General features: G+C 38.1%; 1 protein-coding gene and 1 pseudogene across 2 annotated transcripts; both read left to right on the top strand.

The window, feature by feature from the left end:
• The first annotated feature begins 4,172 nt into the window (after nt 1–4,172).
• On the top strand, nt 4,173–8,326 carry LOC148916005 (ABC transporter C family member 14-like; annotated as a pseudogene). Its single transcript, XR_016128243.1, has 7 exons — nt 4,173–5,526; nt 5,680–5,999; nt 6,229–6,315; nt 6,399–6,688; nt 6,830–6,994; nt 7,299–7,593; nt 7,883–8,326. The product of XR_016128243.1 is annotated as an ABC transporter C family member 14-like (transcript).
• A 4,075-nt stretch (nt 8,327–12,401) lies between these two features.
• On the top strand, nt 12,402–13,799 carry LOC103343937 (sodium/hydrogen exchanger 1-like; the record flags this gene model as incomplete). The annotated part of the gene is made up of 5 exons (XM_016797205.2): nt 12,402–12,486; nt 12,564–12,610; nt 12,699–12,893; nt 12,986–13,032; nt 13,188–13,799. Coding segments are annotated over 5 exons (471 nt in total), but the record flags the coding sequence as incomplete, so codon positions are not given.
• Nucleotides 13,800–14,048: the final 249 nt, after the last annotated feature.

The raw sequence follows: 14,048 nt of genomic DNA, 5'->3' as shown, positions 1-14,048 counted from the left end.
GTTGATCGCAGATTTGTATTATGTGCAACAGAGAATCTTATGTTACTTATTAAATGTGTGTGTCATCCTTGCTACTTAGCTACGTAAGTGTTTCAATTCTTAAAATCCTTGCCGCATTGCTTACCTTGCTGTGGTTTTACAATACAAGATCATCAGACTAGGAAGGTTGATTCACTAGTGACCTGCCACATGACTGTGAAAACAGTGTAATCCTAATTCCACGCCAACCGAAAGCTAATTATCTTTCAATTTCGAACCAACTTAAGTCAGTTCCGGTACACCAAGAGGTACCCTTCCAGGATGTGGCATCCAAGGGCAGGCGCCAGGGAGCTAGGCAGCGTCTGGGCGCCAGCCTAGGAGGCCTAGGCGGCCCTAGGAGGGTCTAGGCGGCTCTAGGAAGCCCTAGGCGGCTCTAGGCGGGCCTAGGCGGCCCTAGGAGGGTCTGGGCGGGCGTTTTGCCGTTGAGGAGTGGAGGAAGGGCGGTTGAAGTGCGCAGGATCTGCTGCTTGTTAGGAAGAAAGACGGAGAGAGAGAGAGAGATCGAGACAGAGAGAGGAAGGAGAAGGCGACGCTGGGAAGAAGAAGATATCTGACCTAATTTTTATATTTGAAACGTATAGCCGACCGGCTAGACTATTAATTTGACAACCAAAAAAAAAAAACACGGAGTATATACCATCTGTAGTAGGAATCATGTGCGTTTTTGTGTTTGTTGTGCTGGGCACGAGACGGAACAAATGAGATGCTTAACTACATGCGTGTGATCAAATTCCAGGCTTGGGAGGAGCACTTTAATAAGAGAATCCAGGCTTTCCGCGAGTCGGAGTTTAGCTGGCTGACCAAGTTCATGTATTCAATCTCTGCCAATGTTGTGGTTATGTTGTGCACCCCACTACTTATATCAACTCTCACATTTGGCACTGCACTCTTATTGGGTGTCCGGCTTGATGCCAGCCCGGGACATTGTTCAGAACCGCAAGCATCTTCAACATTTTGTGGGAACCCATCAGGACCTTCCCACAATCTATGATTTCAATTTCTCAAGCTATGATATCTCTTGGGAGGTTGGACCGTTATATGATGAGTAGGGAATCGGTGGAGGATGCGGCGAAGAGAGACGAGGGCTGTGATAGAACTGCTGTGGAGGTTGAAAATGGCCCATTTAGCTGCGATGATGAAAGCAAAGAAGAGGATTTGAAACACATAAATTTGAGTGTCAATAAAGGGACAGGGGGATATGGAAAGTCTTCCCTTCTAGCCTTAATTCTTGGTGAGATGCACAAGTTATCCTTAAAGGTATGATTTGATACCATTAAACCCTTTTCTAGATGTCTCTTATAACATAAAATCCCTCCACTGAACCATAAGTTTATAACCAGGTCATAACTCACTCAAAAAGCTTCAGTTTAATCAAGTACTTGTTGAAGTAATAAACTATTTGGATAACAGGTACGAGTTTGTAGAACAACTGCCTATGTTGCTCAAACATCATGGATTCAAAATGGGACCACTGAAGAAAATATATTATTTGGTTTGCCAATGGACAGAGATAGATACCATGAAGTTGGCAGGGTTTGTTGCTTGGAGAAGGACTTGGAAATGATGGAGTTTGGAGATCAAACTGATTAGGAGAGCGAGGCATCAACCTAAGTGGTGGCCAGAAACAGAGGATGCAACTTGCTAGGGTTGTATATCAAAATTGTGACGTTTTCAGTGCTATTGATGCTCACACTGTATCAGAAATATTCAAGCTGTTCTTAAGATAATGGTTTGAACACTTTTTTACTTTCATAGTCTAAATGTTCTAAGATAGTATAAAAACAGTGCAAAGTGACACTCATTGAATTTGATTTGTACGCATAATGTTCTACTGATCATGATTTAAGGAGTATAGCCGAGCGGCTATACCATGAAAGTAATATATTTAAATAGTATAGCCGTGCGGCTATACTATGCAATTTTGTCATGTTATTTTAAAATACCACTTTAGCTAATTAGGATAGAGTTATTTTTTCAATTATTTTTTTTTTATATCAGTGATATTGGGGAATGAGAATTTAAATTCTTTCCGATACCTCCTATTCTAATGATTTCCAGCTATTAGTCCATTAGGCAAGAATAAAAAATGGATTTTATTTATAAGAATTAATACGGGTTAAACCCATAAATACAACAACAAAAAAAGGGGATCCACCAACATTTTGGGGATAAAAGAATCTTGAATTTCGTATTATAAAATTGCTTGTGCAATAATTTACTTAGAAGCATCATTCAAGCAAAATGAAAATGTAAAAAATAAAACATAGAAAGTGTAATAAAATTGAACCATCCTTGGCAATCCAAAAAAGAAGAAATAAATAACCTAGAATTGGAAAATGAAAGAATGTGTCTGCATATCATGATCCTCTTTTTGGATAATGAACATGAAGTAATTTCAAGAAGTATAGATAATAGCAAACATGGAAGATGAAAGAAGATAGATTGCATACACTTTAACTGGGGGACGCCTTTTCACTTGTTTACAGGCCTCAACATTGTCTTGCTTTATGTGTATCAGCTACCTGTGGAGTTTCCAGATATGTTACAATGGATAGCTGATTTCATTGGTGTGTGCAAGATTACATTCGGATTGGACTGAAGTTTGTTCGAGCTTCTGTCTTCTACTTTTCTACATCATGGTATTTCTATCTTTTATGACATCTACAAATCCAACATAGTTTATCCAGGATACTTGAAAACCAGTGACTTCAGCTTCTCTACAGTGTAGGGTCTGCAAGTTGATCATGTAATAATTCATTCCTGGATGGTACGGTTATATCATCCAAGCAAATTGATCAGTTAAGAACCATGCAGATTTGGATTATGTGCAACAGAGAATCTTATGTTACTTATCAAATGTGTGTGTGTGTCATCCTTGCTACTTCGCTACGTAAGTGTTTCAATTCTTAAAATCCTTGCCGCATTGCTTTACCTTCTTGTGGTTTGTCTTCTACCTTTTCTTCCTTCTAATGCAGTTATCCTGTGTTAAATAAATGTGATCTAGAGGAAATGGATTCAATAATTTGAGTTGGTCTTATATGAAAGTGCAGTTGAAGTTGGGTTTTATAAAATCGCTTGCTCAATCAAATTGAAGGGTCTACTAGAATATTTTAAAAAATTATATTTAAAGAGTCGAGCCGCGCGGCTGTACGCTGAAAATATTATATTTAGAATATTTTAACGTTATAGCCGAACGGCTTGACTCTGAAAAAATTATATTTAAACAGTAGAGCCGGGCGGCTATACCCTTCTAATATATTCGAATATTGTAAAGGTATAGCGGATCGGCTGTACTCTGAAAATATTATATTTAAAGGGCTTAATTATGTATATGCCCTCTGTGCTTTCCAACTTATCTCAGATTACCACCTGTGTTTGCAAACGGCTCAAAGTATCCCTCAACGTTTAAAAAACCGTTTTACGTTACCCTTTCCGTCAGTTTTTTTGAAGTTCATTAACGTTACTATTCATCCCCCCCAAAAATTCCGAACAGCAGCCCATCTCCTTTGTTACTGTTCATCGCTTATTTACCTTCCAAAACTCAGAAATTTCTCATAACCAACACAACTAGCAGCAAGAATAGCTTGAGAGGTTAAAAACCATACCTGGATCGAAGCAAATGGTGCTCAAATCGCCCGAACGAGCGATGAAGATTTTGGGTAAAAATAGGCCAATTTCTTACTTTTTCGGCGATCTAGACGGCTGTTGGTAGCGGATGAGATGTGAGGGTGGTAGAGGACAGCGTGCTGGTTCTTTTGATACCCATGTCGTCGCTTGGGGTGGCCAGAGGAGGAGATGGCAGCCCAAAATTGGTCGGATGAACAATAACAAAGGGGATAGGCTGCATTGCTGGAATTTTGGAAATGAACAGATAACGTTCAGAACGGAACTTCAAAAAAACTGACGGAAAGGGTAACGTGAGACGGTTGTTTAAACGTTGGGGGGTATTTTGAGCCGTTTGCAAACATAGGTGGTAATCTGAAATAAGTTGGAAAGCACAGGGGGCATTTACATAATTAAGCCTAGTTAAAGAGTATAGCCGCACGGCTGTACTTTGAAAATATCATACTTAAAGCGTATAGCCGCACGGCTGTACGCTTTAAATATATACGATTTTAAAGTGCAGCCATCTATCTTCTGATTCTATTCGAATTGGTCGTTTCTGAGGAAATTCAAAGTCTTTGGGAAATGGGTTTTCGTGATTTTGATGTTAATCGAAAACCCAATGATGACAATTTGAATTTGAAGTGATTGGATTGGTTCTAAGGGCCTCTCATGGGGAGATTTCTTGGCGGGTTTGTGTTGCCTCTGCTGCTGCTAACAGGTTTTTAAATGAAAATGCCTTTTGTTAATTTGTTGTAATAAACATGTTATTGTAGTAACAAAATTATTTCAAGTGGATGTGTTGCACTTGACCAGCTGGTGTAGTTAATTGCAACTCAAAAATTTAGCATGCATTTGGATTGGGGTGCTGATTTCCTTGTTGAGTTTTCTTCAGTTATGTTTTTTTGGTAATTTAGATAAGTTAAGCTTGTCTCATACTGTCTCCCTCATCATCACCATAATTAGTAGTCTGAATTATCATTTGATATGGTTATGGAGAAATTCTGGACGCAGAAAACTTATAGATACTGACAATCTCTGCGTGCTTAGTAACTGAGGTAAATGTGATAGCATGATTCTGCATTAGTTTTTCTTTCGTTTTTGTTGTCAAAAATGCTAAGTGCATGCTATATGGATGATGACAGTGCAACTTGCCATTGCAATGTTCTTTCTGTATAACAGCCTTGGTGCAGCAATGATCACATCTGTAGTAGGAATCATGTGTGTTCTTGTGTCTGTTTTGCTGGGCACGAGACGGAACAACAGGTTCCAATCTAATGTGATGAAGTGTCAGGATTCAAGAATGAAGGCAACAAACGAGATGCTTAACTACATGCGTGTGATCAAATTCCAGGCTTGGGAGGAGCACTTTAATAAGAGAATTCCGGCTTTCCGTAGTCGGAGTTTAGCTGGCTGACCAAGTTCATGTACTCAATCTCTGTGGTTATGTGGTGCACCCCAGTACTTACATCAACTCTCACATTTGGCACTGTACTCTTATTGGGTGTCTGGCTTGATGCCGGGACATTGTTCACAACCACAAGCATCTTCAACAATTTGCGGGATCCCATCAGGACCTTCCCACAATCTATGATTTCAATTTCTCAAGCTATGATATCTCTTGGGAGGTTGGACCGTTATATGATGAGTAGGGAATTGGTGGACGATGCGGTGGACAGAGACAAGGGCTGTGATAGTAGAACTGCTGTGGAGGTTAAAAATGGCGCGTTTAGCTGGGATGATGAAAGCAAAGAAGAGGATTTGAAGCACATAAATTTGAATGTCAATAAAGGGGAGCTAACGGCTATTGTAGGAACAGTGGGATCTGGAAAGTCTTCCCTTCTAGCCTCAATTCTTGGTGAGATGCACAAGTTATCCGGAAAGGTATGATTTGATACCATTAAACCCTTTTCTAGATGTCTCTTATGACATAAAATCCCTCCACTGAACCATAAGTTTATAACCAGGTCATAACTCACTCAAAAAGCTTCAGTTTAATCAAGTACTTGTTGAATGAATAAACTTTTTGAATAACAGGTACGAGTTTGTTGAACAACTGCCCATGTTGCTCAAACATCATGGATTCAAAATGGGACTACTGAAGAAAATATATTATTTGGTTTGCCAATGGACAGAGATAGATACCAGGAAGTTATATCAGGGTTTGCTGCTTGGAGAAGGACTTGGAAATGGAGTTTGGAGATCACACTGAGATAGGAGAGCATGGCATCAACCTAAGTGGTGGCCAGAAACAGAGGATACAACTTGCTAGGGCTGTATATCAAAATTGTGACATATATCTTCTCGATGACGTTTTCAGCGCTGTTGATGCTCATACTGGATCAGAAATATTTAAGGTGACATTGCGTTAGATTTTCTACTACATTTGATAGTAAATAAATGATTTACTTTTGATTCCACAGTGATTGAACATTCAAGCTTGTTCTTAATATAGTGGTTTGAACACTTTTTTACTTTCATAGTCTAAATGTGCTAAGATAATAAAAAAACAGTACAAAGTGACACTCATTGAATTTGATTTGTATGCATAATGTTCTACTGATCATGATTTATACTTCTCTGCAGGAATGTGTGAGGGGAGTGCTTAAAAACAAGACGGTTTTAGTTGTAACTCATCAAGTTGACTTCTTGCATAATGTTGATCTTATTTTGGTAAGATTATAATTGCAGTTTGCACACATTTATCCCTTGTACTTATATATTTATTTAAACTTATTACCTCCAAATAATATCAGGTCATGAGAGATGGGATGATAGTACAGGCTGGAAAGTCTAATGATTTGCTAAATTCTGGCCTGGATTTCAAACAGCTAGTAGCTGCCCATGAAACCTCAAATGAGCACCACTATTCCCAGCAAAAGTTCCCCCAGTCCTCAAATATCTCCACAACTCTCTTCGAACCACCGGGAAGCCAATGGTGGAAACAACTCTTTGGACCAACCAAAGTCTGATAACAGGACTTCTAAACTCATCAAAGAAGAGGAGAAAGAAACAGGCAAAGCGAGCTTGCACGTTTACAAAGTTTGTGAGTTAGAATTGCTCACCTTTTCTTTTTCTGTTTAAGCATTAGTTTTTTTCATAGTTGATGAGAGATCCTATTCTCTATTTAATCTAAATTGTATACGTTGTCTTCTTTGCTAACTGATGAAAATTTATCACCCACCAGGCATCAACTGATCAGATGAATATCTATCAATTTCTTCCCTTCATTTTGGCTATGACCATTGCCATGTACATCACTGTGCTTGCCATCTTTATCGTTGTATGCCAAAATTTGTGGCCAACAGTATTCTTGCTGATTCCACTTATTTGGCTTAATATCTGGTACTGGGTATGTCATTCTTTTTATCATGTTGTTGATATTTATCAGTGTAAGATCTATAATGTTGCAATGTATGTGTTCTTCTTGTTTAACAAATGCGTGTTAGACAGGAAAATAAAATATCTAGTTCTATGATCTTTGTCATTAATACTGTTGGTCAATCCAACTCTTGTTAGACAGATAATATAAATGTTTTGAACTGAAGCACCCCTATGCAGATATATGAATGTGCTACACTGGAAAAGTAAAATCTCTTGTTTTATGAATGTGGCCTTAGTTATATGCTGAGATTTTTCTACTGTTTGGATTTTAGGGTTACTATCTTGCATCATCTCCTGAATTAACTCGACTCGATTCGATCACAAAAGCTCCTGTTATCCATCACTTCTCAGGGAGCATATCCGGAGTTATGACAATCCACTCTTGCAGAATGCAGAACATGTTCTCCAAGGAAAATGTTAAACGGGTTAACGCCAATTCACGTATGGATTTCCACAACAATGGGTCCAATGAGTGGTTTGGTTTCCGTATGGAGATGCTTGGGAGTTTAGTTTTCTGCATTTCCACTGTATTCATGTTCTTGTTGCCAAGCAGTATAATTAAGCCAGGTACATCCTTCTTCTTTTGGTGCGACACTTAACAAGAGGTCATATCTAGCACTTGATTCATGGCCAATTATGATATGGGATGCCTAAGTATATAATACTTAGCGTATCTGATATAAATTAGCATCTTATTTTGGCACATCTGAAAGAACGTGTCTGCATATCATGGTCCTCTTTTTGGATAATGAACATGAAGTAATTTCAAGAAGTATAGATAATAGCAAACATGGAAGATGAAAGAAGATAGATTGCATACACTTTAACTGGGGGACGCCTTTTCACTTGTATACAGGCCTCAACATTGTCTTGCTTTATGTGTATCAGCTACCTGTGGAGTTTCCAGATATGTTACAATGGATAGCTGATTTCATTGGTGTGTGCAAGATTACATTCGGATTGGACTGAAGTTTGTTCGAGCTCTTGTCTTCTACTTTTCTACATCATGGTACTTCTATCTTTTATGACATCTACAAATCCAACACAGTTTATGCAGGATACTTGAAAACCAGTGACTTCAGCTTCTCTACAGTGTAGGGTCTGCAAGTTGATCATGTAATAATTCATTCCTGGATGGTATGGTTATATTATCCAAGCAAATTGATCAGTTAAGAACCATGCAGATTTGGATTATGTGCAACAGAGAATCTCATGTTACTTATCAAATGTGTGTGTGTGTCATCCTTGCTCAATTGCCACATAAGTGTTTCAATTCTTAAAATCCTTGCCGCATTGCTTACCTTCTTGTGGTTTTTCTTTTACCTTTTCTTCCTTCTAATGCAGCTATCCTGTGTTAAATCATTTAATTTACAAGGCGAGGTGTACATGCAAGGCGTAAGCCTTTTGAACATTAATTTATTTTAATAAGAAAAATTTAGGAATAATACAATATAATTAAAGAGAGAAATAAAATGACTTACTTGAAGTTGAAAGGTGAAGAGAATTCTTGAAATTGATGGAGATTATCTGGTAAAGGTAGAAAGTCCATGTGTTAGTATATTAATTTAGGGGGAAAAAAAAGGGTAAGTAGAAAAGCTACAGCCGGTTGGAGTTAGAAAAGGCAAGAAAGATATTAATTCTTCTTGCCTTAAGTTTATTCCAATAAAGGTCAGGAAAAAAAAAATAGAAACTGGTGGTTTTTTTTTTAAAACACACTCCAAGTGAAACGACGCCGTTTCACTTGAAGATTGTTTTTAAAACACTACAAACCTTATGACATTTAACCTAAAAAAACAATAAAAGGGAGTCGTCTTCCTCGCGAAGTCGTCTTCCTCGCACACAATTTGCAAACTCGCAAATTTCTTCCGGTTCGAAGTTTCGAGATCCGCACATCTTGCTCGCCTCGCTGCGCCGCCATGCCTTGCAACGCCTTCTAAAGCCTTCCCAGCGCTAAATGTGTAACTCGAGAAACACCGACCGGCTCAGATTTTTCCTGCCGCCTCGCGCCGACGCCGTGCTCGACGCATGCGAAAGCATGCCTTTGAAAACACTGATATAAATACAATACAAAATTAGTGAAACACCCATTCCCATACGTGAAACTATAAATATATCCTACACTATTTAAAACATAGAAACACACCAAAAAAAAATCCAAAACTAACAGCTGTTACAATTTTTTAGTTCAATTAGTTAAATCAAATACCTTTATTATCCTTTTAGTCTCTCTCTCTCTCTCTCTCTCGTCTCTCTCCTTTCGCAAAAACCAGGTCGGCCAGTTTTGGCCGACGATCTTGGTGCTCCGGCCATGGCTAGATGTGTAACTGGTCGGAAAATGACTAGAGGAGGCCAGCGAACCACTTTTGAGCCCAGCCCCGGAGAGCCCAGCCTCATTTCGCCGTCGCGAGCTCCAAGAACCTTCGAGGGTTTCGAGTTTGTCGACACCTTTTTCGGCTGTTCCGACGGCCGTCGTTGCCGATCCCGGTATGGATTTCGATCCTCTCCTCATGCTATTGCTAATAGTATAGTTATTTGAGATCAATTTTAGATTTTGAGAGCGTGAAAACGTTGTCGTTTCACTCCCTACCTTGCATTCAGCTATTTAGTTGCAGCCACAGAACTAGAACACGTACATTTGTACCTGTCCTGCACAAGTTGTCCCAAAAAAGGAAAAAAAAGGAGTAAAGAGAACAAAAATGGAAGTAGATTCTCGAAATTAGATTTTGTTCTTTGTGTTGTACTTGCCTTTGGAATATTTGCCTTCTGTCCATCTTTTGGCATGTCATTATTCTTCAACAAAGGTTTCATTAGTATTATTAGACTTTCACATAAAGCCTATCTCATGCATGATGCTATCCAAGGAGCAAAAGTTGATTTACTGTCTTTTTTTGTTATATTTGAACCCACATGTTTATATCTGACCCAAAATGTTTTTTAAATTACAATTGTCAGGTAAGGGGAACTAGCTTGGGATTTTGATACGGGATACGAACCTCAACCAGTGTATTCGTGCTTCGTAGCTGAGGATGTTTCGACCACCACCAATATGAAAATTGAAGGTATGGGCAAAGTTGCGGGTTCTTGATCTTCTCCTTTTGAAGCAACATTTTTGTTTGGATCATTTGCAATCAATCGAACTCTTGATGCGAACTTGAATTAACATAAAGGTGTCAGAAACATTTCAAACAAAAATATCACACTTAACCAAGATTTCAGTCAAAGCCAATCAACTACAAACTAATTGAATAAATAAATAGAGTTATATAATATCAAAATGCCACTAAGAACAATAGAACAGTATGTCTCATCCACATTTGATTCGATAGAGAAACGTTAATGAACATTAGCGTCTTGGCATTAGCACCAAGTGAATCACTCATCAACATCGTCAATTTATCGTTCTTGTAGGGTATGTGTTGATTTCGTTCAGAAAAAGCTTTGATAACATCTCCGAGTGCTGAAAGTGATTTATTAAAACTTTTAGCTTCTTTAAGTTCACGCCTGAAGAGCGTGACTTTTTATTTCTTTCCGAACCAGCAAGATCCACGAAACTTAGCTACACATTAAAGGAAAGGCATTATGAGCATAACTTCACATGAAACACTAAACCATGCCTTAAGTGAATGCAAACTAACGTGCATGAACAAATATTCATTCATTTATTATGGAAAACATCGATATACCTTTCCTCTTCCAACTGATTGAAGTTGAAGGTTGGTACTTTCAATGAAAATTGAAAGTATGACATGAGATCTTGAACCTTCTGCATTCATTTGAGTTCCAGCTATATGTCTTTGTTCTAAGCCGCTTTGAATGACGTTTTTCATTTCATCATATGTTGAAATTGATAGAACCGTTGCATTTTCAACAAAAACCATACCCTAACATCACAAATGAAACATTGAGAGCGAACTTAAAAGAAGGTGATACTAATCAACAAATTAGGCCAGATACCAAAACGAAATATTTAAATAACGTAGAAATTTAGGACAGATATGCATAACAACTCAAAATATTCGCCAGTCTTATAAAAACCACATGGCCACTGGCGAATGTTTTGAGTTGTTATGCATATCTGCTCCTTAAATTTCTACGTTATTTAAATATTTCGTTTTGGTATCTGGCCTAATTTGTTGATTAGTATCACCTTCTTTTAAGTTCGCTCTCAATGTTTCATTTGTGATGTTAGGGTATGGTTTTTGATGAAAATGCAACGGTTCTATCAATTTCAACATATGATGAAATGAAAAACGTCATTCAAAGCGGCTTAGAACAAAGACATATATCTGGAACTCAAATGAATGCAGAAGGTTCAAGATCTCATGTCATACTTTCAATTTTCATTGAAAGTACCAACCTTCAACTTCAATCAGTTGGAAGAGGAAAGGTATATCGATGTTTTCCATAATAAATGAATGAATATTTGTTCATGCACGTTAGTTTGCATTCACTTAAGGCATGGTTTAGTGTTTCATGTGAAGTTATGCTCATAATGCCTTTCCTTTAATGTGTAGCTAAGTTTCGTGGATCTGGCTGGTTCGGAAAGAAATAAAAAGTCACGCTCTTCAGGCAGTGAACTTAAAGAAGCTAGTTTTAATAAATCACTTTCAGCACTCGGAGATGTTATCAAAGCTTTTCTGAACGAAATCAACACATACCCTACAAGAACGATAAATTGACGATGTTGATGAGTGATTCACTTGGTGGTAATGCCAAGACGCTAATGTTCATTAACGTTTCTCCTATCGAATCAAATGTGGATGAGACATACTGTTCTATTGTTCTTAGTGGCATTTTGATATTATATAACTTTGTTTATTTATTCAATTAGTTTGTAGTTGATTGGCTTTGACTGAAATCTTGGTTAAGTGTGATATTTTTGTTTGAAATGTTTCTGACACCTTTATGCTAATTCAGGTTCGCATCAAGAGTTCGATTGATTGCGAATGATCCAACCGAAAAATGTTTTCAAAAGGAGAAGATCAAGAACCCGCAACTTTGCCCTCAAAACCCAGTTCTTCCTCTTCCTCTCTGTTTTCTTCTTTACCCAAATCCCAACTTCGAATCCCTTCCGCAACGTAAACAAACCATATTTTCTCAATATGACAGCATGTCTTGGCATTAGATGGCCATTGTAGGAGGCAGTTGGCTGTCTGTAAGTCAGGGGATTGCAGAGGATACATCCAGTTTCTGGTTTTGCGACTGTTGGTGACGGATTGAGTGAATCTGTTGACTATCCAAACGAGTATTGGGACTCTGATGAATATGCTGAAGTGGGATACATGAGACAACCTATTGAAGATGAGGCCTGGTTTCTGGCCCATGAAATCGATTACCCAAGTGACAATGTGTGATACAGAAATCTGAACATTTAACTTATTGTGTCTTTGCTTGACTCAGGTGCTACACAAATATTTAAGAAACTGGACATTGGTTCGCTGGAGATAGGGGATTATCTTGGTAATATCATTTTATTTGTTTTATTTGTTTCTTGAAATTCTATTTGTGGTCTAACTATTTTAAGCTCCTGTTTGCAGCAATTGGTGCAATATTTGCTGCAACAGATTCTGTATGCACGTTGCAGGTAGGGCACATATCAATGTTGCGTCTGAGTTTTTCAAATAAATAAACACCAACTATTCAACACTAAAGTTGTTTACCCAATGGTCCAGGTGCTCAATCAGGATGAGACACCTTTACTCTATAGTCTTGTATTTGGGGAGGGTGTTGTTAACGATGCTACATCTGTGGTGCTTTTCAATGCTATCCAGAGCTTTGATCTCACTCACATTGATTCCAGAATTGCTTTGCATTTTATGGGCAACTTCTTATATTTGTTTTTCACAAGCACCATGCTAGGAGTGTTTGTAAGTACCCGTCTCTATTCCGTGTCCATATATACAAGTGTGCTATATTGTTTTCGTTTTTTGTACCTTGGTATAACTTCTCTCTCTTGTAGGCAGGGCTGCTCAGTGCTTACATTATTAAAAAGCTTTATTTTGGCAGGTATATTGTCATAATTTATATATTCAAGTCATGCCTAGAGCTTTAGGGTCCTGTTTTGTTTAGCGTCTCAAGGTTTTTTATTTCTATGTTGAAACCACAGCAGTCTTAGAGAAGATTTTTTTTCCTGACACAACTTGGTTTCTGACATAATTCAGGCACTCTACAGATCGCGAGGTTGCTCTTATGATGCTCATGGCATACCTGTCATATATACTGGCTGAAGTAAGCTTCTCCTCTACTCTGGGCAGATGATGACCAATCCTTTGCTGAGGAGGATTCTCACTTTTCTGGTGAGCGGTACTTTCAAGCGAAAAATGTTGAACCAATTGTAACATCAGATGATCCTATAGGACTAACAGTGACTGAATTGTATGCGAGGAGTGATGAGAATGATTTAATAGCTCAATATGATGGACAGTTGATGTACATCACAGCAAGGCAGTTGAACACCAAGATCAGTGAGGAGATAGCAAAGCCAGTTGAGCTCGGCAGCTGCATTAGCTACTGACCTGTACTCAGCTTCAGTGGAAGACCTTGCAACAGATTTTTGCTTTTTAGAACTCCAGGAGACGGGATTACACCCAAGATAGATGACATAAGCACTGGTGGATGAAAAATCATTCTTGTCACCTGCCCAGTCTGCGTCTGAATAGGGGTGGAGATTTAATGGGGACTGAGACCTTTAGCTAATTAGGATAGAGTTATTTCTTCAATTGTTTTTTTATACCATTGATATTGGGGAATGAGAATTTAAATTCTTTTTGATACCTCCCATTCTAATGATTTCCAGCTATTAGTCCATTAGGCAAGAATAAAAAAATGTATTTTATTTATAAGAAATAATACGGGTTAAACCTATAAATACGACAACAAAAAATAGGGATCTACCAACATTTTGGGGATAAAAGAATCTTGAATTTCATAGTATAAAATTGCTTGTGTAAGAATTTACTTTCTAAAATGTATCCATCATAATTATGAACTAAACCCAATGACAACCTTTTTCTCATTGCACT

The sequence above is a fragment of the Prunus mume genome, linkage group LG6 (assembly GCF_029339155.1).
Source record: "Prunus mume cultivar Tortuosa linkage group LG6, ASM2933915v1, whole genome shotgun sequence".
NCBI classification, from domain to species: Eukaryota; Viridiplantae; Streptophyta; class Magnoliopsida; order Rosales; family Rosaceae; genus Prunus; species Prunus mume.
This window is presented reverse-complemented; position numbering and strand designations above follow the sequence as displayed.